The 23858-nt window shown below is 47.1% G+C and overlaps 2 protein-coding genes across 2 annotated transcripts; one reads left to right on the top strand and one right to left on the bottom strand.

The window, feature by feature from the left end:
* Positions 1-1457: 1457 nt before the first annotated feature.
* On the bottom strand, positions 1458-2819 carry LOC143841917 (olfactory receptor 10K2-like). The gene has a single exon (XM_077346474.1). The coding sequence runs from the start codon at positions 2817-2819 to the stop codon at positions 1857-1859; it is 963 nt and encodes a 320-aa protein (XP_077202589.1). The 3' UTR covers positions 1458-1856.
* A 13880-nt stretch (positions 2820-16699) lies between these two features.
* Positions 16700-17644, top strand: LOC143841915 (olfactory receptor 10T2-like). Its single transcript, XM_077346473.1, has one exon. It carries the CDS (start codon positions 16700-16702, stop codon positions 17642-17644), a length of 945 nt encoding a protein of 314 aa, XP_077202588.1.
* Positions 17645-23858: the final 6214 nt, after the last annotated feature.

Here is a 23858-nt window from a genome sequence, read left to right as displayed (position 1 = left end):
AAGCTGGACGAATCTCTCTTTGCAATTTCAAAAGACATGGCCAGTGTGACACTGCCCAATATGTTGTGTCAGTGCTGCAACACTGTCCCGTTTTACTTATTTGGGTGCAGGACAAATGCTCCATACTTCCTCAGAGAAAATTGGATTTAAAAACAGGCTCAGAGTACAGGCACAATTTTGGAATGAAAGGAATAGTCACTCAAATTCAGCAACCAATGGCAGAAAGCCATGAGTACAGAAAGGGCCTTATTTAGTAAATTAGGGAAACCCACACACAAATGGCCCATACACTAGAGCAGGGGTAGTCAAACTGCGGCCCTCCAGATGTCCGTGGACTACAATTCCCAGGAGCCCCTGCCAGCATTCGCTGGCAGGGGCTCCTGGGAATTGTAGTCCACGGACATCTGGAGGGCCGCAGTTTGACTACCCCTGCACTAGAGGTACGTCTTCCCCAGCTTTGCACAGTAGAGGTTCCCTATGGTGGATCTTTTTGCCACACCTTCCCGTGAGCTCCTTGACTCTATTTTTGGCTCCTAGTGGCAACTCAGGAGAACTACAGGAAATAAGGGAGCCCCTCATAGAATCATAGAGACGGAAGGGATCTCCAGGGTCATCTAGTCCAACCCCCTGCAGAATGCAGGAGATTCACAACTACCTGCCCACCCACAGGGACCCCAATTCCATGCCCAGATGATGCCCGGAGCTCACGACCGTTAAGCGGGAAAACAACTGTAATGGCTCTGTTATTTATTTATTTGTTATTTGGATTTCTACATCACCCTCCCGGCAAGCCGGCCCAGGGCAGTCAACATCATGAAAACAGTACAATTTTAGTTTGAATTAACAACATATTTGAAAACAATAAACCAGCATATGTATTTAATAGCAACCTAATTTGTCATCACTGTTCCTCACGTGATCTCTCTCAGAAGAGCTTTTCTAGATTAGACTGTTTCTATGGGGGCGTTTATCTGATGTTATAGGATCATTGGCAACAACGAATGTCTTGGTGATTAACTGGTGATTAATAGTAGGGGCCATATTATCAAGCAGGTTGCCAAATTTTGTGCGCATGTGCTTAGCACACGGGAAAGAAAATTTAAGCTTAAGTGAAGATTTTAAGAGGAATTTTACTATGCATTTTTTATAATGTACCCATCAATGATACAATTTTATATATTTTAAATTTTGTACTGGCTCCCTGATTATGCAATTTTCTACTCCGAAATGTTTGTTTCTTGCTATCTGTTTTATCTGGCCGCAGTGCTGTATTAAAATAACCTTGAATTTGATTAACTGAGCCAGTTTCTTCAGGGCCCAGGTCTCCTCTGGGAGCTCATTCCACCAAGTGGGGGCCAGGATTGAATATGTCCTGGCCCTGGTTGAGGTGGTTCCTTGGGAGCAGGGACCCTCACCCAGTTGGGAGTGGCCCCCTCCTGCTCTGTTACTACGCTAGCTAAAAAACTTCCAGCCATTGGCCTGCACAGTCAACAATTACAAGTAAGTGCAACACTGTTTTCCTGTTTGGAACAGAGGCTTGGATGTCCTGTGGTCAATTAAAGCAAGATTTCTGTTGGCTGGTCCTTGACCGTGCTGGTGGATGGATGAGGACATCATTTTGAGAGCAAAGCTCATAGTCAAAGGCTGCACCCACAGATTGTTAGATGTTGCACTTCCGTTGTGACAAAGCAAATCATTTGCTTCCAGGTTTGTCTTCGCATAGGAAGATCCAGCTGTGGATGGTCACTGCGGGGCCACAAGTGCAGCTATCAAGGACATCTGGATGCAGATGATCATGAAGACAAAGTGTTTTCTTGGGACCTCTAGCTAGTACATATCCTAACTTTCTGACTGTGTTAAAATGTAGCCTCTCCTCGCCCCGCTTTCATGAATATGCTCCTCCCCAAAATGTTTCGGAGGGCAATTTGTACATCCTTGTTCCGGAGGCTGTAAACCACGGGATTGAGCAGAGGTGTCAGCACCGTGTACGATACGGAGATAAAGATGTCCTTGTGCAGCAAGTACGTAGATTTGGGTCTTAAATAGACGACGGAAGCGCAACCAAAATGCACAACCACCACAATGATATGAGAGGTGCAAGTGGAAAACGCTTTCCGCTTCCCCTCCGTGGAAGGAATCAGGAAGATCGCGTGGAGGATGAGCGAATAGGATAACAGGATGAGGCAGAAGGAGAGGAAGATGACCACCACGCAAATGAGGAAGATGGAGATTTCAGTGGCGCTGCTTTTTTGGCAAGACAGTCGGAGGACGGGAGCCATCTCGCAGAAGAAGTGGTGGATCCGATTGGGACCGCAGAAGGGCAGATTCAGTATGAAGCTTATTTCTATCACAGCGGCAGTGACGCTGCTTGCATACACAGACATCACCAGTTGCTTGCAGACGCTTTCTTTCATCAAAACCGGGTAACGAAGAGGTTTGCAGATGGCAACGAAACGGTCATAACTCATCACCAGCAGGAGCAGGCAGTTGGCTCCCCCAAAGAGATTGAAGAAGAACATCTGGCAGAGGCAGCCTGCCCAAGAAATAGTTTGCCTTTCTGACATCAGATTCACCAGCATTTTGGGGATCACAACGAAGCTGTAGCAGAGTTCTGAGCAGGACAGGATAGAGAGGAAAAAATACATCGGGATATGAAGGGTGCGGTCTAGTCTTATGGTTGTGATCAGCAGAATATTTGCAGCCAGGCTGGTCGAATAGATCAGGAAGAACGAAATGAACAGCACAATCCGAAGGCCTGGGAAATTAGAAAACCCAACCAGGACGAATTCACGCACCACAGTATGATTTTCTCTTTCCATCGATGCAAACTGTCAAGTCTGAAATGATGCTGCAGGTAGCTGAGACTCAAAAGAAATCAGATTGGAATATTAAAATCCTGCATATCCTTCAGCAGAAAAAAGGTCTGAAGACAGCAGATCTATTAGAAAAGAATGATCACAGGAATGTCTGCTCAGAACCCTAACTGGGTCTATTTAGGAATTGTTCCTATTGGTTGATTTGCTATATTGGTTGAGTTGACCACTATAAAGAAAGATTGACACACAGGAATTCTTGTCTATATGTATCACCTGGGGAGAAAATGTGGTATTTCTTTATTATTTCAGTTTCCATACTGCCCTTCCCAGCAATATCAAACAAATAGAAAGAGATCCGATGCCAGTATTTTGAATGTGACTTGCTCAATGTGCTGGCTGGTTTTAGAAATTTGTATTTAAACTTCTGCTTTTAACTGAACTGATGGCATTATTATATGTTTTAACTGATGTACACCACCCTGAGCCGGCTTGCTGGGAGGGCAGTATATAAATAAAATAAATATAGTTAAAATAATATAAAATGCAAAGTATACTACCACTGAGCATGTTGCACTAGGCTGGGAAGATCCTAGTTAGGGTTGCTTCTTTAATAGGATCTTTTCTATCTTCCTGCCATTAAAACTTCCACCGGGCATTTGGTTGGGGGCCAAAATTCACACCTACTCAGCTACCATCTATGGCCCCATTCTGTTCCATTCATTGTGCATTTAATTTAACCATCTATAGACTCTCAGACCAGCCTTATGCTGCCCTAGCTGGCCACACACGGTAGCAGCTGCCTCGGTGAAGCCTGGGCGGCCAGCCCAGATGGAGATAACATTCAGTCCAAGTCACCGGGAGCTAATAAGAACAACGTAGAGCCAGGCAAAGAGTAGTCAAACAGTCCGAAGGTCTCAGAAAGTCAGAGAGTTCACCAAGCCAAATCACTTTACCAAAATCCGTCATCAGGTCCGAAGCCAGGGGGTCAAGGATTAAGCAGCAGTTCACGATAGCAGAGCCGGTCCAGGGGGTAGTCGCATAGATTGTTTCCACGCTGGCTAGCTGTTTCTGTCTCCCTAAATGCAGCCCATCTAATGAGCTGCACCTGCAGGATGACTCAGCCCTCCTCTCCCGGCGTGAGTCCAGCTGAACCCCATCGCTTCTGACAGCTCGCCTGCAATCTCTGACTCCTTCTGCGTTCTGTCAGCCCCACCCTGTGGCTCCGTCTCAAGCGTACAGCCACTTCTTCTGGATCCGATGTCTCCTCCTGTTGAGGTCTGCCAGGAACATCCCTCCCCCGGGTCCATCTCATTCCTCAGGTCTGGCTGGGCTGTTGACCCTGGTTGCTCCGGCAACCCCGGGGAGCCGGGAGGCAGCAGTGGGGTGTGACAAGCCTGAATTTTGGGAATAATTCTAAAAGTATATTCTGCAGAGAAACTGGTGCCGCTAATTTTGAACTGACTTCTAATCCGTTTGTTCCCTATTATAAATTAATTTTAAATCTACATTTTTATTTGCTTACTTATTGTATTTTGTTCATAACTTTGAATACCTCCCTGAGCCAGCTTGCCAGGAAGATGGTCTAAAAATCTAAGAAAACAAACAACTCATTTCCACACAAAGGGAAGAAGAGTTGATTTTGATACCCCACTTTTCACTTCCCAAAGAAGTCTCCAAGCGGCTTCCAATTGCCTTCTCTTCCTCTCTCTACAACAGACACCCTGGGAGGGAGGGCGGGCTGAGAGAGCTCTGACAGGACCGCTGAAAGGATACAGGATGTTACTGCAGGCTGGCAAACTGGGCTAAAATGAATGTCAACAATGATAAATGTAAAGTTCTTCATTTAGGCAGGAAAACTCAAATGCATCCTTATAGGATGGGTGAGACGTCTTGGCAGTAGTATGTGCAAAAAGGATCTAGGGGTCTTAGTAGACCGTACACTGAACATGAGTCAGCAGTGCGACTCGGTGGCTAAAAAAGCAAATGGGATTTTGGGCTGCATCAAATGGAGTATCGTGTTCAGATTGGACCATGTGATGGTACCACTTTACTCTGCTCTGGTTCGGCCTCACTTGGAGTCCTGTGTTCCGTTTTGGGCACCTCGGGAGGTGGTGGGTTCTTCTTCACTGGAAGTTTTTAAGCAGAGGCTAGATGGGCATCTGACAGAAATGCTGATTCTGTGAACTCAGGTGTGAGTGGGTGGGCAGGAGGGATTGTGTCGGTGCTTGGCTCTTGTGGCCCTTTCTGGCATGCCCAGGAAAATGCCGGGCACCCCTTAGGGATCGGGAGGCGAATTTCTTCCGGACCAGACTGGCCACGGATTCTGGCTTGGGGGAGGGGGCATTATCTTGGCATTGAATTGGGGCCACTGTGTGTGGGCAGATAGTGAATTTTCTGCATTCTTCAGGGGGTTGTACTACATGACCTTGGAGGTCCCTTCCAACTCTATTATTCTATGATTCTATGCTCTGTGAGAACAGCTCTAACAGGACTGTGACTGGCCCAGGGTCACTCAGCTGACTGCACGTGGAGGAGCAGGGAATCAGACCCAACTTGTCAGATTAGAAGCCACCACTCTTAACCATGACACATAGTGCATAGTGCAGGGGGGTGGACGAGATCAGTGGTCCCCAACCCCCGGTCTGGAGACCGGGACCAGTCCATAGATCAGTTGGTACCTCCTCAGAGGCTGCCCTGCCACTCTACCACCAGCTCACCTTTGGTCCTCTCCAGCGGCCGCCATGGCTGGGGCTCCCCCTCGGCCTGGCACTGCACAGCTGCTGCAGGCAGCGGCTCCCAGGGGGTGGCAGGAAGTCAGGGGCACCGGTGGGAAAGCAAGTGGAGCAGGGGCTCAGGCGGCAGTGATGTCCCTCGGCAAAAGACCCCCCCTCCCGGGCCTCAGTAAAATTGTCAAGTTTTAACCTGTCCCCAGTGATAAGAAGGTTGGGGACCACTGGACTAGATGACCCATGAGGTCCCTTCCTCTTATTCTATGATTCTATGACACAAGCTGACTCTTCTTTATCTATCAATCATCTATCTATTGGTCAAAATTTTTGGATTAGGTTTGTCTAGTATTTTTGTCAACAACCCTGACTGCTAACATTACACTGTCAAAGCAGATAAATTGGCTGCAATAGCACAACCTGCTTGAAGGAAGAGGACTTGGAGCAGAGGAAGATAAAGCAGGAGAATAGTTATCCAGAGGAGGAAAAAAAATCAGTTCACGTGAGAAATCAAGACAGGGTTCAATGCCAGGTACTCACAGTCCTCAGAGAGACCATCTCACAACTGAGTCGGATGAAAGTGGTCCATGGCCACAACCCTTAAATATCTTCCTTCCTCCCCTGAGACATGATTAGCAGAGATGAACACAGAGCCATAATTGGGAATGCCATTAGCAAAGAGCTGATATTTGGCTTTAATTTCTCTAAAGTATCTCATTCTGTGGTGGTGATAGGGGACTCTCCCAGTTCAGAAGACTATAAGGTGGTGCTGGTTATAGGAGGCAATTCCATACATAGCTACGAATGGTTGGTCTTGTCCTGACCTGGCCTCAGCTTTCATTTCTGGCTTTTCCTCTAGAATCCCACCTGAATAGTGAGGCCACTCCCCATTCAGGTGAGGACAAACACCCAATAGCCTGGCCAAACACAGGAACCCAGCCACGAATTCTCTCTGGTTGGTCCTGGAGTAACAAGGTCCTCACAAGACTTGGAAGTTGCACAGGATGGAGTGAGAAGCTCCCACTATAGCAGGGGTAGTCAACCTGTGGTCCTCCAGATGTTCATGGACTACAATTCCCATGAGCCCCTGCCAGTGCTGACAATACAATACAAATATGGGATGGGAGCATAGAACCCACATTAGAGAGGAAACTCACTCATCACCAAACATATCTCCACACATCCAGTCGCCAGCATAACACACCGAAATGCACACTGTTTACAGCCAAGCTCTGCATTACCAGTGTGTCTGTTGCACTCCCTCTGCAAATTCTAACCTGCAGGGTCTATAGCAAACATTTGCGGAATTACAATGCCCATAATGCAGAAAAGAAAGAGACTAACAAAGTCAGAATGATACCAAGGGATAACCTGCTACAAGACAGGTCCAGGCGAAACTTCCACTGGGAAATCGAATCAGTTCAGGGCATCATTCATGACCTGCAGACTGCGTTGGACAATGATAGTCCTCTCTCACAGGCACTGGGAGGTCAGCTTTTTCTTGTCCACAGACAGGGCCCCCCTCCCATCTTGGACAACTTCTCACTCACAATGATGCATTTTGTAACATGGACACAGGCTCTGGGATCAGGTCCTGCAACAAACTGAGATGCCAGCTCTAGTCCCCATTCGCTCTAACACAAAGTTTCTCAACCAAGGTACCACGGTGTCATACAGGCCCCTCAATGACACCTGGCATCTGGGGAGTGCCCTCCCACCCTGTGCCTGCCATTTCCAGCTCTGAGCGAAGAAGATGGAGATCTTCTGCCAGGCTGGTAGAGGCCAGTTGAGCAGCTGAACACTCATCATATACTAATGTATCCGGCCTCCCTTCCAGTCCTGTCCGTCCCACCCCCCTTGACTTCCACCTGCTAGCAACATCACTATCTTTATAATCATGGCTAATCTACCGTCGGTGCTATTAGCTATCGTACTGATGATCTTTAACATTTTAGATGTTTGTTTTTGTCTTTGTTGACATAGCCCCTTGCTACCCCAGGAGCAGGTGTACCAGGATGGGGTGGCAGAGATTTGTACTGCCATGTGCTCTTAAGTAATGTTTTGAAATGCTTTATTGCTATTTTAATGGGATTTTATTGTTATGGGGATTTATTATCTGTTACTCGCCACGGGCCGGTTTACCGAGAGTGGCGGGATATAAATTTAATAATAAATAAATATTTAAAATGTTTTTCACCGCCCTGAGACAGCTCATCTGAGAGGGGCAGTATGCAGATGGATACGATACCTTTGGGACCGCCTGCCTCCTTATGCCAGCCAGAAAGCACTCCGCTCTGTGGATATGAATCTGCTGAAGGTCCCGGGGCCTCGGGAAGCATTCCTGGCCTTGACCAGGGCCAGCGCCTTTTCGGTCCTGGCCCCACCTGGTGGAATGAGCTCCCGGGTGAGCTGTGGGCCCTGTCGGGACACTCTGAATTCTGACGGCCCGTAAAACAGAGCTCTTCCGCCAGGCGTTTGGCAGTAGACTGTGTTGGGGGCCAGTTTCCATCTCCCAGCCGCTACATATATACATATAAAGACCATTGCCCAGAATATGGGGAGCAATTTTTAAAGTTATTAGTTATACCGCCAGCTTGTATTTGTATTTATATTTGACATTGTTTTAGAGAGCCAGTTTGGTGTAGTGGTTAGGAGTGCAGACTTCTGATCTGGCATGCCAGGTTCGATTCTGCACTCCCCCACATGCAACCAACTGGGTGACCTTGGGCTCGCCACGGCACTGATAAAACTGTTCTGACAGAGCAGTGATATCAGCGCTCTCTCAGCCTCACCCACCCCACAGGGTGTCTGTTGTGGGGAGAGGAATGGGAAGGCGACTGTAAGCCACTTTGAGACTCCTTCGGGTAGGGAAAAGCGGCATATAAGAACCAACTCTTCTTAATCTTCTTCTTCTTCTTCTTCTTCTTCTTTACTGTTTTATTGGGAGTGCTTTTAATTGATACTGCTCTTGTTTTGTGAACCACCGCGAGCCAGTTTCTGGGAGTGGCAGTATAGAAATACAATGACAAGTAAATAAATAATAAATAAATAAAATTAAATGAATAAAATAATTTTAAGGTGCTACAGGAAGGAAATCTTGTATTTCCATATGTTCAGCAAGCATGCCTGCGTTCATTGCCAAGGACCACGGCATGTGGCTTTTGTTTTCTTCCTTTCAGTTTCATTGTCCTTCACTGCTGAGGAATGGTCCATGTCAGGGATGCTCAGGGTGGGCATTCTCCGGCTGCTGGGCCTTCCCCCTTCCCTTGTCTCTTGGGTCAGTGGGAAAACAGTGGGGACAGAAATAAGATTGGGGGAAAAAAAGAAAAGAAATAAGATTGGGCTATGTGAGAGCCTGGGCATGGCATCAGTGTGTCCGCCCATGCTCTAGAAATCCTTTGGCAGTATCATAGCGTTGCCAGAGCACTGGCCAACAAACTAACACGACATCCAGTGTGTGAACAGATGTGACGTTGACACACAACCCAATATCACACCTTGTCTTGCTCCATCGCTAAAGATCCTGGATGTTGACTTCAGAGGACAGAATGAAACTTCGGAAGGTGCTGCTCTCTTGAGAGGACACACTTCCCCATCTATCCTCTGAAGAATCAGTTTTCAGAGTTGTGGGCAACACTGAATTAAGCAGTGCACAAGTGGAGTCACAGTCAGTCAAGTCTTTTACAGGAAGGGAGGGGCTATCTGGGCCAAACTTGAGGTTCTTCACATTAGTCCTCTGAATTGTTCAATGACAGCAACATTTTACCATGGAATAAATTTTGCATTTATTTATTAATTTTGTCGTTTGTTCATTTATTTATTTATTTTCTTGTATTTATATCCCTTGTGGCTCAGGGTGGTTTATACAAAACATGGGAGAACATAGGAATAGTACAGTATAATTTAGCATTATGCAGGCCCTGTGGAACTGTGCTAGCTCCTCTAGGGCCCTGATTTCGTCAGGGAGCTCATTCCACCAGGCAAGGGACAGGACAGAGAAAGCTCTGGCCCTTGTTGAGGTCAGATGTGCTTCCTAGGGTCAGGGGTCATCAGCCAGTTGGAAGTGGCAGAGCGTAGGGCTCTTTGAGAGGTATAGACAGCAAGGCGGTTCCTCAGGTACACTGCCCCAAACCGCATATAGACTTGAAGGTGATTACCAAAACCTTAAATCTGATCCAGAATTCAGCTGGTGGCCAATACAGTTGTTGGAGAGCGGGCCAGATGTGGGACCTCCACAGTGTTCCCGTGAGGACCCTGGCCGCTGTGCTCTGGACCAGCTGTAATTTCCAGATCAAGGTTAAAGGTAGGCAAGTTACAGAAGTCCAATCTAGAGGTCACCGTAATGTGGATCACTGAGGCTAGGTGCTCTGGGGCCAAGTGGGGCACTAGTAGTTTCGCTTGGCATACCGTGAGGTAGAGCCCATTTTATTTTGAACATACGTTTTGTACATAAGTTGGAGGGAGTGATTGTGAATGCTACCATGGAGTCGAGATCAAATTTCAAACCACAGATGAAATGTTCCCCCAAAGGAGAATTCAGTCTTCTTGGATTTGCACTGAATAAAACATTGTTAGCCTTCAAGATGCCAGTTGGCTCAAAAACCTTGTTCTACCACCACAGCCACCCTCCTGAATCAGCCTTGGGGGGAAAAGGGGGCTTGAAAGTTTATCTCAGAAAGATTCGTCCTCCTCTGCAGCAGCTTCACGAAACAGCATTTTCAACAGACGATGTAATCCAATTGTCATGCAAAATGGGATCAAGGCTCTGCATGTGCTGGCAAAGACTCATGGGAACTGTAGTCCGTGGACATCTGGAGAGCCACAGTTTGGCCACTCTGTTCTAGTAAAACAAAGTTCCAAGGAGATGTTCATTTTCCACCTTAGGGCACCATTCCAATTAAGAACTTCATTCCCAACAGAGCAGAACAGAGGGCATCACTTGGGAGTCATCATCCTTCCGATAAATGATCCCAGAGGGGGAAATGAAATTACAGTTGTGTTTACAAGTCTGAGGATCCTGCTGTTATTTTTTGCTGGGCAAACAAGACACAGGGGGATTGTTACCCCCCCCCCAAAGACATGCACACAGATTTGCACTTCAGGGACGAACTGTAGTACCACATTCATATCGGAGACTTTTCTGCCCCTTGGTGGAAATGTTTGCACTGACAATAACCTCTTGTGTTATGTCTCTCTCCCACATGGTTTCAGGTTCTCCCAATGCCCAATGCTTTGAGTGCACCAGGGTGCTCCCGGCTCTTGTAATTAGTGGCTGAATAGTTTGCCGAGGTGGTTCTTGCAAAAACTCCCTTGTGTAGCTGTGCCCCCCAGGGTCTGTTCCCTTCGCCCACAGAGAGCTGTGCATCATCGCCACCACTCTTAGCAACAGCATTGCAAACTCTGTGGCCAAAGAAGCATCACAGAAGTAAAATTGATAATAATAAGGTGGAATTGATAACAATTAGGGTAAGACTTGGGACGAGGTCCAGTTTGCACCATCTGGCTGTGCATTTGACAGTAGGATTCCTGCAGGAATTGGGAGCTCTAAGGCAATGAATGGCTCCTTCAGGAAAGACAGAAAGCTGCAGGCTGAGCCTGGCAATTTCCCCTGTGCCCGGCAACCCTTGCTGTAGCTATGACCCGTATCAGCCCTACACATGCCTACACAAAGCTCCTAGCTCGCCGCCTCACCGACACCGGAATACGGGGAACGGCCCTCAAATGGCTGAATTCCTTCCTCCGGGGCCGTGGACAGAGGGTAGTGATAGGAGAGAGAGCATCTAACCAACACCAGCTCACATGTGGAGTTCCACAAGGAGCAGTCCTCTCTCCTATCTTATTTAACATCTTTATGCGCCCTCTGGCTCAGCTGGTGCAGAGGTTTGGGCTGGGTTGCCACCAATATGCGGATGACACCCAGCTCTTCCTCCTGATGGATGGCCGACCTGACTCCCCCCCACAGAATCCTTAGCTAGGTGTCTGGAAGCCTTGGCAAAATGGCAGAGTCGCCTGAAGCTCAACCCTACAAAGACGGAGGTCCTATGGTTGGGTAGGAAGGGACCATGGGAGGAAGCGCGCCTGCCCACCCTGGACGATGTGCAGCTCTCACCAAAACACTCCGCTAGGAACTTGGGCGTGATCCTGGATGCTTCCCTTACAATGGAAGCCCAGGTCACAAAGGTAGCACGGCTGGCATTCTACCACCTCCGCCAAGCCAAGCTACTAGCGCCCTACCTGGACCCAGAACACCTAGCCACAGTGATCCATGTGATGGTCACCTCTAGACTGGACTTCTGCAACTCACTCTACGCAGGCCTACCCTCATCCTTGATCTAGAAACTGGTACAGAATGCTGCGGCCAGGATTCTCACTAAAACATCATGAAGATCCCACATCCAGCCAGCACTCCAACAACTTGGCTGGCTCCCAGTTGAATTCCGGATTAAGCTTAAGGTTCTGGTAATCACCTTTAAGGCCGTACGCGGTTTGGGCCCAGTGTATCTGAGAGACCGCCTCCCTGCCTATATCCCCAAAAGAGTCTTACGCTCTGCCACCTCCAACTGGCTGCGGATCCCTAGCCCCAGAGAAGATGTCGGACCTCAACAAGGGCCAGAGCCTTCTCGGTCCTGGCCCCCACCTGGTGGAACGAGCTCCCTGAGGAGATCAGAGCCCTGCCCAAACTTCCACTATTCCGCAGGGCCTGCAAGAGGGAGCTCTTCCACCAGGCATTTGCTTGAGGCGACCAACTCAGAACACCTGCTGGTCCCCCCATACACCTGCCCATGACTCTCCCGAAGTTACTGTTAATTGTTATTATATTATAATTGTGGTTTTGTAATCTTTTGATATTTTTTGAAAGTTGTTTTGATGTTATAGTCTGCATAATGTTTCATGTAAGTTATAATGTTCTGTGTAAACCGCCCAGAGCTGCAAAGAAATGGGTGGTATAGAAATCTAAATAAATAAATAAATACCACCGTGCCACACAGTGACTGCAGCACACTTCATAGCGGGGAAGAAATGGGATAGGACAAGAGATGGCTCTCTTGCTGTGCTTGCCTCTGGCCCCGATTTCTGCCTGGTTTGCTAAACTCCCCAATGTCTCCCACAACCCAGGGCATTCAGGCAGAGGGGAAAAGAGAGGAGGCCACTGTCCCAAGGATATTGCATAAGCTCCATCCCAGTGGCACGTTGAAAACTGAAATGTTATCTGGCAGCGTAAATTCTCTTGGCTCTTTCTGTCTCAGAGACAAAATGCAGTTGGGTTAAAGTATGTGAGAGGGAAAACGAGAGTGAGTGGGATCTCGGAAGTGACATTCCTGACCAATTCTGAGCTGAATTCCTATGAGGTGTGTTTCTCACCTCAGGAGGAGGAGCAGGTTCTTCACGCGGGAGCCCTAGGCCCTAGGGGACCAGATCCTACAAATGGTGTGGAGGTCTACTTCATGGCACATGCTGGGCCCGTTCTCTAGCCAAGCTTGTGCTTGAGGTGGAAAAAGTGCTTGTGGTGACAAGATATGGCAACAGGCACTAAGAAAGAGGAAGGTGAACGGTCAGGGAATTCTCCTAGGGCTTTCCTAAGGAAATTCTTCTAGGCCTTTGCAGCCAGAAGCTTTCCGGAGATTTTCCGGAGAAAAGGTGCCCTTTTCATTTCTCTTACTACCAATTGGAAACACCTAGAACTGGCTCCAAGCACAACAAAGATTTCTGGAAACCAGGATATGGAAGGCGGGTGGACTAGCCGGATCAGTGGTTCTGAGCCCAGGGGTCGAATGACCATTTCACAGGGGTTGTGGCAGGGCAAGCAGTTTGGCCCATTGGGCACCACCACTGTTGCCGCTTGGGTTTGGTGCTTCTGCATCCAAAGCGGCTGTTTGCGCCCACAGCAGCCAGCGCTGTGGGGGGAAGGAGCGAGCGCCTGTGCGTCGGCAGGCACACACATGCAGGTGCAGAGCTCTGTGCCTGCATGTGTACACCCACTGGCGCACCAGTGCCCATGCCTCTGCTCCCCCCCTGCAATGTGGCGCTGGCTGCTTCGGGCATGAATGGCCGCTCAGCTCAGTTCCCCACCCACCTGCCTGCCCGCTCTCTCACTCCTTTAGGAAAGGAAAGAGGTGAGCAGCCTAATGCTCAAGTACAGAAGGGTTTCTGTTTCAAGTTGGGGAGGAGACAAAGCACAAAAACTCGGTTTCAGATTGATTTGAATTCAGCAGGATCGACAGCAGGAAAAAAAAGTAAGTGCAGAATCATCCCTTCTCTCTCCTGCTGCAGGCCAGGCTGACTGAGGGGAAAGAGCCTTACTCAGACTCTCAATGCAACTCATCTCAAAGGAGGGAAGGGAAATATTCTAGGATGCAACCTCTCCTTCGCTGTTAGGCCCACTACATAACTTCAGAGGAATTAAGAGTTTTTTCTCAGTCATGCTCTGGGTCTTCTCTCTAGTGCTGCAAGCCCGACTCAACCAGGGATGGGGCTTCTGTCCCTGAGCATATATGAGTGATTTAACCAACTGCTCACCTTTGGCTCCCGAGGCCTAAATCCTAAACTGTTTAATGAAACTTTTTAAAAAATTACATGGGTTACATTTGCACTCCAGACCACTGATTTCCATTAGTGCTATATCAGTCCTTTGAGAATCACTCCGGATCTCCAAAAGATAAAAGGGTTGACCAATAAGGAGCACCAGTACAGTCATTGAGACCTGTATAAAATGAGATATAAATGCAAGATTTTAAGTAGTCTGTGTATCTATGCCTTGTTTTATTATGGACTTTATGTAAAATCTCTTTCTTATGGTAGGCCCATAAAGGTTTGACGATAGGATAAGACTCCTAGGAGCTAAGGGAATGGCACGGGACAGGTTTGCAGCGGAAACACCTTAGAGAGGATGTCCTGTGGGGCTTAGAGACTTGTTTACAATGCTTAAGGCTGATGACATGACTTATAAAAAGAAGGCTCTTGTGGGAAATTCCTGCTGATTAGACTGGAGATCTGACCGCCTACCTCCATGTAAGCAGCCTGCTTTATCTATTTCTTCTTGACCCAGAGAGTTACTTTAGTCTGAGACGGGATAATATTTGATGTGAGTTGTTATCAGGCAGGACCTCTTCTGTGCCTTGTGTGTTGAAGCTCAACACACAGTTGGTAGATCACCTGCTTTACACATGGCAGTTAAAACAGCAGTGTTCTTGAACACTACAGCTGAGGATGAGAAAGATCTCAGAGTTACAGCAAGTTAAAAGACACAATACTGGGTGGGTCTGTCGTCTGATGCCTTAAAAGACAGATCCATTGTCCAATGACCAACTGTTGCTTGGTTAGTTAGATTGCTCAATGGTAGTCAGACAAATGTTTGCCTCATGGTTCTTCAAGAAAGGAGATGTTTCCTAAGTGGGCATCATGTGTGTCTGGAACATATCCCATTTATACCTTGAAGAATATGACCTCTCCCCAGATACACAGTTGGAAGGAAGAGGCTGATGTGTGAAGAAACCACAACTGTCACGAAGCAGGGACTGCCGCAGATTGAGGACATATTTCTACCAAGAGTCCCTAGCAAGAGTTAGTTGGAACTGGGGATACAGCACTGAGAGCCTGCCTGAGTAGATCTGTTGGCAGTCTTCTGTCTTGTGGATTACTTACCACTTATAGAGAAGTGGTACCAGGTCTGGATGCCCAGCAATCTCATTGGATCTTGGAAGCTAAGCATGGTCAACTCTGGTTAGGACTTGAATGGGAGACCACCAAGGAAGCCTAGGGCTGCAAGTCAGAAGCAGGCAATGACCAACCACCTCCTGCCTTGAAGACCCGATGGGGTGGCCATAAGTCGACTGTGACTTGTTGGCGTTTTCCACAACCACCATAGCTCAATGAGCTACAAGGTAGGTACAACAGCCAGACCAACCTACTGGAATCAGATCCCTGATCAGATCTTCTAAATCAGGGGTAGTCAACCTGTGGTCCTCCAGATGTCCATGGACTACAATTCCCATGAGCCCCTGCCAGCATTTGATCTAGACCACCCCTGATCTAGATGATCTTGTCAGCTCCAGCCGACAATAATATGATGGAGCCATGCTTCCATGGGCAGTGAACCAAGGGGGAAGGCAGATTATTAGTAGTCACAACTAGCAAACATTGAAGGCATGCAGGGATGACTAAATAGCAAGACTCGGCTGAAGATGCCTTTTTAATACACATTTAATCCAGATTAGGGGCTGCAGAAGACAAGTGGGGAGGGGAACTGCTGCTTCAAAGAAACACTGTAGAAAGTGGTGCGATTATTTCGAACGGGCCCATCAGAACCACTCACCAAATGACCAGTTGCTTGTTGTGACCAGGATACAGAACATGTGCCCAACTATCAAAGGCTCAGGCCCAGCTAACCTATGGATTGTGTGTGTAAAGCAAACCTTCGAAAAGGACCACAAGGCTGCTTTGATTTCTCTTCCACTGAAAGAGGAAACCTCAGTGGTTTCCCCAATGGTTCACCCCAGACAAGCATTAAGAATAATGCTTGCCAGCTATGTCAAGTATGGGGTAAATATAAAGATCTGGAAGGTGGTGTCAAGCAGAAGATCCACAGTGTTTTGTCCTTGACTGGATGTTGTATCACATCTTTATAAATGACTTAGATCAAGACATAGAGGGGGAAATGATCTTGACTGGCTGGAGCACTGGCCAAGACAGATAGAAATGTCAACAACGATAACTGTATAGTCATAGAGTTAGGCCCAAAAATCCCAAAGGCACCAATGTAGGATGGGGTAGAAGTACACGTGAAACTGATTTAAGCATCTTATGCTGCGGTCCTTAACACAGTTATACCCTTTAAAGCCCATTGAAAACCCTTTGACATTCCTCCAAGATGCCTCCTAATACTTCCCAGGCATGACTCTCAGACATATTCTCAGTAGAGCCCGAAAGCTTCCTGCAAGTGAAAAGGTGGCAGTTCTACAAGGTCTCTCAGTAATTCTTGTTATTGAGTTCCTGTTCTTAGAAGACCAAAGGAGAATCAGGCCATTCTTGAAAAGCATGAGGCTAGATTCAAAAGAGGTTGTGGGAGGCATGCACTCAGTAGCAGCAGAATCTCCATAATTAATTGGCACTGCCACAAATTTGTAAAGGTGTAATGGTTTTGTTCCAGATTCAACATCAATGGACCATGCAAATCAAAGCGTGGTGAAAGAATTCATTCTCATTGGGTTCTCCAACTTCCCAGACCTGCAGGTCCCCCTGTTTGTGGTCTTCTCCCTCATGTACCTGGCCATTTTGGCTGGAAATATCATCATCGTCACTACAATAAGGAGTGAATCCAGCCTCCACATCCCCATGTACTTCTTCCTCTCCGTGCTCTCCAGTTCAGAAATCTGCTACACGTTCATCATTATCCCCAATATGCTTGCAAATCTCCTAAGAGAGACGGGAACTATTTCAGTCATTGGCTGTGCTACTCAGATGTGTCTGTTCCTGGGCTTTGGGTGTACCAACTGCATGCTCCTCACGGTGATGGGGTACGACCGGTACGTGTGCATCTGTAAACCTTTACGTTATCCGGTTCTGATGAATCAGGGACTCTGTATGAAACTGGTGGTTGTTTCAGCCTCACTGGGTTTTCTTTTTTCGATACTCGAGACAATAATTATATTTACCTTGCCCTTCTGTGGGCCGAATAAAATCCATCACTTCTTTTGTGATATGGCACCTTTACTCGAGTTGTCCTGTGGCCGAAACTACATAGGAGAAACTCTCATTTTTCTCCTTTGCATTTTGGTGGTGTTTTGCTCATTTCTTCTGATCCTTTTGTCATATCTTTTAATATTAAAAGCAGTCTTGAAAATCCCCACCGCGGACGGCAAGCACAAGGCTTTTTCAACATGTGCCTCCCATCTCATTGTGGTGGTCATACATTTTGGATGCGCGTCCATTATTTACCTGAGGCCCCAATCCAGGTATACTTTGAATGAAGATACGTTCATCTCTGTCACGTACACACTGGTGACTCCCTTGCTGAATCCTGTTGTTTACAGCCTGAGGAACAAGGATGTCCAAGTAGCACTCAGGAAATCCCTGGGCAGAGGCGCAGGCACCCAGAAGATGTGAGAAGCAATTTTGGGTTCACTGAAGGTAAAACAGACCAGTTGAAACACTAACTTTATGGCAACCAAAATTAAATCCAAGAGCACCTTTAAGACCAACAAATATTGATTCAAGGCATGAGCTTTCATGTGCAGGCACCTTTCCCCAGACAAAATGGATCAAGGATCATGAGAGTACTGATATACAGAAAAGGTATTGCTGTTGTTAGGTGCGAAGTCATGTCCGACCCATCGCGACCTCTTGGACAATGATCCTCCAGGCCTTCCTGTTCTCTACCATTCCCTGGAGTCCATTTAAGTTCACACCCACTGCTTCAGTGACTCCATCCAGCCACCTCATTCTCTGTCTTCCCCTTCTTCTTTTGCCCTCAATCGCTCCCAGCATTAGGCTCTTCTCCAGGGAGTCCTTCCTTCTTAACAGAAAAGGTATATTAGTGGCAAATGAGTAAACCATGTAATTGTATTCAAATTATGCCATATCATCATCATCATCATCATCATCATCATCATCATCATTCGATTTATTCCCCGCCACTCCCTTGCGGCTCGAGGCGGGTTACAACATCTTAAAACCCCATTAAAATCCATTAAAACAACAAATACAGTTTTAGCATTATTAGTTAACTATCAGCTTCCCCCCTCCCACTACTGGCAGGTGGAGAGGGGATCCTGATGGTTCCTAGTCCCGATCCCAATCCCAGATCCCGGGGGGGCATAGGTGTTAGCCTTGGCCTCAACCATAAACCTGGTGGAAGAGCTCCGTCTTGCAGGCCCTGCGGAACGATGGAAGATCCCGCAGGGCCCGCAGCTCTCCCGGGAGCTCATTCCACCAGGCAGGGGCCAGGACCGAAAAGGCCCTGGCCCTGGTCAAGGCCAGGCGTGCTTCCCTAGGGCCGGGAACGACCAACAGATTTTCACCCGCAGAACGTAAGGCTCTGCGGGGGGCATTGGGCGATAGGCGGTCCCTCAGGTATGTGGGTCCCAACTCGCGTAAAGCCTTGAAGGTTAAAACCAAAACCTTGAACCGGATCCGGGCAGCAATTGGCAACCAGTGCAGCTGCCTCAGCACTGGCTGAATGTGGGCCCTCCAAGGTGTACCAGTGAGGACCCTAGCAGCTGCGTTTTGCACTAGCTGAAGTTTCCAGATCAAGGACAAGGTATTATGTTATACCAGGGCCAAAGCCCATTGTATCCAAGAATACAACGGACGCTAGAGCTTGGCAGTGGGAAGAGGAAGAGGAGGAGTTGTCTGGTCTGTAAGGGCATGGGGTTGAATGTGTGTGTTGTGTGGGAGGTTGTGGTGGCGTGGTGGCAAATGAGGGCATGGGTGTGGAGAGATGGGTGTCAAGAACCTGTGGTTTGGAATGTTCGTTGAGTGTGGGAGAGGACTGACCTTTGGGAATTGTGGCATAGTGGTTACAGATGAGCTTTCCAGAGCCATGTCCTCAGATATGTGAAGGGAAAATCAGACTGGAGACTCTTCTTAGGGGGAGATTACATGGTAACCAATTCCTCCCAGTTCTGCGTCATTTCCCTTCTTGTGTGACTCAGGCCAGAGACACCGAAATGTTCCCCTGCCCTAATACACATGGGATAGTCACAGTACACAGGTGTCCACCCTGTTTCTTCTGTCTCTATTTTTTCACTGTTGATAAAAGCTTTGGTGAAGCTTTGGTGTGAGAACCAGAAGTCATAAAACACAGACGAAGGAATTCATCCTCGAGGTGCAAAGCAGAAACAGGAACTGGAAAACATCACAGGCCTGGCAATATCTGACAGCTGTAATAATCAATCACAATCAATATGACAGAATTCCCAGGATTCAGACACCCCCTCACTTGCTCAGCAACAAAGGAATCCCCAGACAATCAGATTTAATCTTTTCAAGCAGGGTCTAATTCAAGACTGTCCTATGTGGAAATGCCTGCAATTGTGATTTTCCCTGTCCCTGCCATTTTGTGTTGTTTGGATACAACCCTCCCTCCCCCTCCCTCCCTCTCTCCCTCCCTCTATTCCGAAATATATGCCTTTTCTTTTTTTTAAAAAAGGGGAGATGATCGCATTACAATGCTCTTTCTCAGTAAAAAAAATAAGCAGTCTTGCACAGCCATTTTATAATGTTATAACGTTACTAGGTGCAAAGCTCATTGTATCCAGGAATACAATGAGCCCTAGAGCTTGGCAGTGGGAAGAGGGAGGGGAGGGGTTGTCCAGTGTGTAAGGGCATGGGGTTGAATGTGGTTGTGGTGGCATGGTGACAACTGAGGTCATGGGTGTGGAGAGATGGGTGTCAAGAACCTGTGGTTTGGAATGTTTGTTGAGTCTTGCACAGTAATGTTATAATGTTATAGCATTATAACTCAGGGTTTAAAAATATTACATTCAAGACACTTGGGGGAGGCAATCAAGGGTGCAGAACAGTGGGATTAAGGGGCACAGTGAATACACAGGTGCAAGCATCAATATGTCCTCACAACACACTTGCCAAGAGAAGGCCACCCTCTGAAACTCACAGATTGGGCAAGGAGGGCATTAATCAGAGATGCAGCAAAGACATCAAGGATAAATCCTAAAGAGCTGCAAAGATCCACAGCAGAGATGGGAGTATCTGCCCACAGAACTACTATAAAACATACTCTTACATGCGGTGGACTTCCCAAACACATGGAAGAAGGTTCTGGGGTCAGATGAGACAGAAATTGAACTTTTTGACAACATGGGAGATGCCTTGTGTGTTGCAATCCCAACACTTCCCATCAGCCCAAGAATACCATTTCCACTGTGAAGCCTGGTTGTGGTAGCATTGTGCTGTGGGGATGTTTTTCATCAGCAGTAACAGAAGAACCGACCAGAACTGAAGGAAAGATGAATGACACTAATCCTGAGGAAAGCCTGCTTCAATATGCCAGTGATTTGAGACGGGGACAAATCTCAACGACCCTAAATGTAGAGCTAAAGCTACACTGGAATAGTTCCAGGGGAAGAATGTTCATGTCCTAAAATGGCCTCATCAAAGCTCAGGCCCCAATCCAATGGAGAATCTGTGACATGACTTGAAGATTGCTGTGCACCAACACGACCCATCTAACTTGAAGGAGGTGGAGCAGTTTGACCATGAGGAACGGGCAATAATCCCAATGGCTAGATGTGCTAAGCTAATAGAGGCCTACCCCAAGAGACTTGCAGCTGCCATTGTGTTATGTGGGCCACCACCCCTCCACCGCAGACTGGCACATCCGTGCCAACCCTTCCTGACACTCCTGCGCAGACCCTGGCACCAGAGAGAAAAAGCCAGGTTAAGCCTTGCAAAGCATAATGGCGGGCAAATGTTGTCCCCATCTTCAAGAAAGAGGAATGTAGGGGGAGTGTTAGAAAAGCTAAAGCTCAATATGAGCTTAGGCTAGCAAGAAATGCTAAACATAACAAAAAAGGCTTCTTTAGTTATATTTCAAGCAAGAAAAAGAATAGGGACACCATAGGACCACTGCGAGGACAAGAAAGTGAAATTATAACAGATGATGAAGAGAGGGCTGAACTGCTTAACTCCTATTTCTCCTCAGTCTTCTTGTGAGGGAAATAGTGATCAATGTGGCAAAAATGTAACACAACATGGGGGACGGGAATGGTGGCCTAGGATCACTGTTGGGGCAGTCCACAAACACCTAATTTCTTTAAATGAAACAAAGTCTTCTGGGCCAGATGAACTGCATCCTAGGGTACTAAAAGAACTTGCAGATGTCATCTCTGAACCTCTGTCCATTATTTTTGACACTTCTTGGAGAATAGGTGAGTTTCCAGATGATTGGAGGCGGGCAAATGTTGTCCCCATCTTCAAGAAAGGGAAAAAGGACCCGTCAGCTTGACATCTGTAGCTGGCAAAATTTTGGAACAAATAATCAAACACTCTGTCCTTGAGCAGCTGGAACTGAGAGTTGCGATTTCTAAGACTCAGCATGGGTTTCGCAAGAACAAGTCATGTCAGACCAAACTTATCTCTTTTTTTGAGAAAGTGACTACATTGCTGGATCAGGGGAATGCCGTGGACATAGTTTATCTGGATTTCAGTAAAGCTTTTGATAAGGTTCCACATGATATTCTTGTTGACAAGGTGGTAAAATGCGGTATGGATCCTAACTCTGTCATGTGGATCAATAACTGGTTGACAAATCGTACCCAGAGGGTACTTGTTAATGATTCAGCATCTTCTTGGAAAAGAGTGACAAGTGGAGTACCCCAAGGATCTGTCCTGGGGACTGTGTTGTTCAACATATTTATAAATGATTTGGCCGAGGGATTAGAGGGGATACTTATTAAATTTGCAGATGATACTAAACTGGGAGGGGTAGCAAACACAACTGAAGACAGCAACAGAATACAGGTAGATCTTGATAGGCTCGAGAAGTGGGTTAAACTGAATAAAATGAATTTCAATAGGGACAAATGTAAAGTTCTGCATTTAGGTAGGAAAAACCAAATACACCAATATAGGATGGGGGAGACTTGTCTTGGCAGGAACATGTGTGAAAAGGATCTAGGAGTCTTAGTAGACCGTACATTGAACATTAGTCAGCAGTGTGACTCAGTGGCTAAAAAGGCAAATCAAACGGAGTATCGTGTCCAGATCACAGGAGGTGATGGTACCGCTTTACTCTGCTCTGGTTTGGCCTCACTTGGAGTACTGTGTTCAGTTTTGGTCACCCCAATTGAAGAGGGATGTTGACAAACTAGAACGTGTCCAGAGGAGGGCAACAAAGATGGTGAGGGGTTCGGAGACCAAGATGTATGAAGGAAGGTTGGGGCAGCTTGGTCTGTTCAGCCTAGGGAGGAGATGACTAAGAGGGGATCTGATAAACATCTTCAAGTATTTAAAAGGGTGCCATATAGAGGATGGAGCAAAATTGTTCTCTCTTGCCCCAGAGGGACAGACCAGAATGAATGGGATGAAATTCATTCAAAAGAAATTCCATCTAAACATCTGGAAGAAGTTCCTGACAGTGAGAGCGGTTTCTTAGTGGAACAGGCTTCCATGGGAGGTGGTGGGTTCTCCATCTTTGGAAATTTTTAAACAGAGGCTGGGTAGCCATCTGATGGAGAGGCTGATTCTGTGAACGCTCAAGGGGGTAGCAGGTTACAGAAGATGAGCGATTGGGATGTGAATGTCCTGCATAGTGCAGGGGGTTGGACTAGATGACCCATGAGGTCCCTTCCAACTCTATTATTCTATGATTCTATGAGAGCAACTAAAATCCACCCCTTGTTCTCCAGCAGGACTTGGAGCTAGGCTTCCCCAACCATCTTGCTTGCAAACAAACGCTCCTGCTTGCGCAGTGTACGTGAGGGATCGCCTCCTTGCCTACGCCACTCAAAGAGCTCTACGCTCTGCCACCAGCAAACGGTTAATTGTCCCTGGTCCTAAAGAAGTTCTCTTGGCCTCAACCAGGGCTAGAGCCTTCTCTGTCCTGTCCCCCACCTGGTGGCCTGAGCTCCTGGAGGAGATCAGGGCCCCAAAGGAGATAAAACAGTTCTGCAGGGTCTGCAAAAGGGAGCTCATCAATCAGGCATTTGGTTGAAACCAGGCATAATCAAACACGTCTGAAGGCCCCCTGCTCCCTCCCAGAAATTCTCCCATGCGTTCTGCTCTCGACCTGTTTGCATTGTTTGCACTGTTACAATTATCAGTTAGTAGTATTATGGTTATTTATATGTTATGGATTGTTTCTTGTATTGTTTACATGTTTTATGTAAACAGCCCTGAGCCTCCGGAGAGGGTGGTATATAAATCTAATAAAAATAAAATAAAATAAACAAAAACAAAAGAGGAGTTTGTTAGCACACCTGGCAAGTATAGAGAGACAAAGGCTGCCCAGCCAAAACACCTCTCCACCCAGCCAAACACATTGTCTTGTAAAGGGAACTGGCCACCCTCTTTCAACCCCAAAGATTTGGTCAGAGTTCTAGACTTGTAGACAAAAAACCTTCTGTTTTGGAAAGTTTCTTTATTCTCAAGCAAAAGCATCCAACAATCGAAACAGGCAGAACTGGAGGTATACGCAGGGATTCAGATATATAACAAAACACAGGAACACCCCCTCCCCTCCCTGCCATGGGAAGGCTAATCAGGGTATCAGACGCAGGAGGGCAAAATAAGTCAAAGGGAGTGTAGTATCTCAACACAGCCATGTTGAGGGAGGCAGGGGCCATAAAGCACTAACTAGGGA

This window comes from Paroedura picta, chromosome 7 (genome assembly GCF_049243985.1).
Source record: "Paroedura picta isolate Pp20150507F chromosome 7, Ppicta_v3.0, whole genome shotgun sequence".
Lineage (NCBI taxonomy): Eukaryota > Metazoa > Chordata > Lepidosauria > Squamata > Gekkonidae > Paroedura > Paroedura picta.
Note: the sequence above shows the minus strand (reverse complement) of the source record. Positions and strands in the feature narration are given on the sequence as shown.

What these genes read in the sequence shown, in the direction of transcription:
- LOC143841917 (XM_077346474.1), bottom strand. Translation starts at nt 2,819, where the DNA reads ATGGAAAGAGAAAATCATACTGTGGTGCGTGAATTCGTCCTGGTTGGG.
- LOC143841915 (XM_077346473.1), top strand. Translation starts at nt 16,700, where the DNA reads ATGGACCATGCAAATCAAAGCGTGGTGAAAGAATTCATTCTCATTGGG.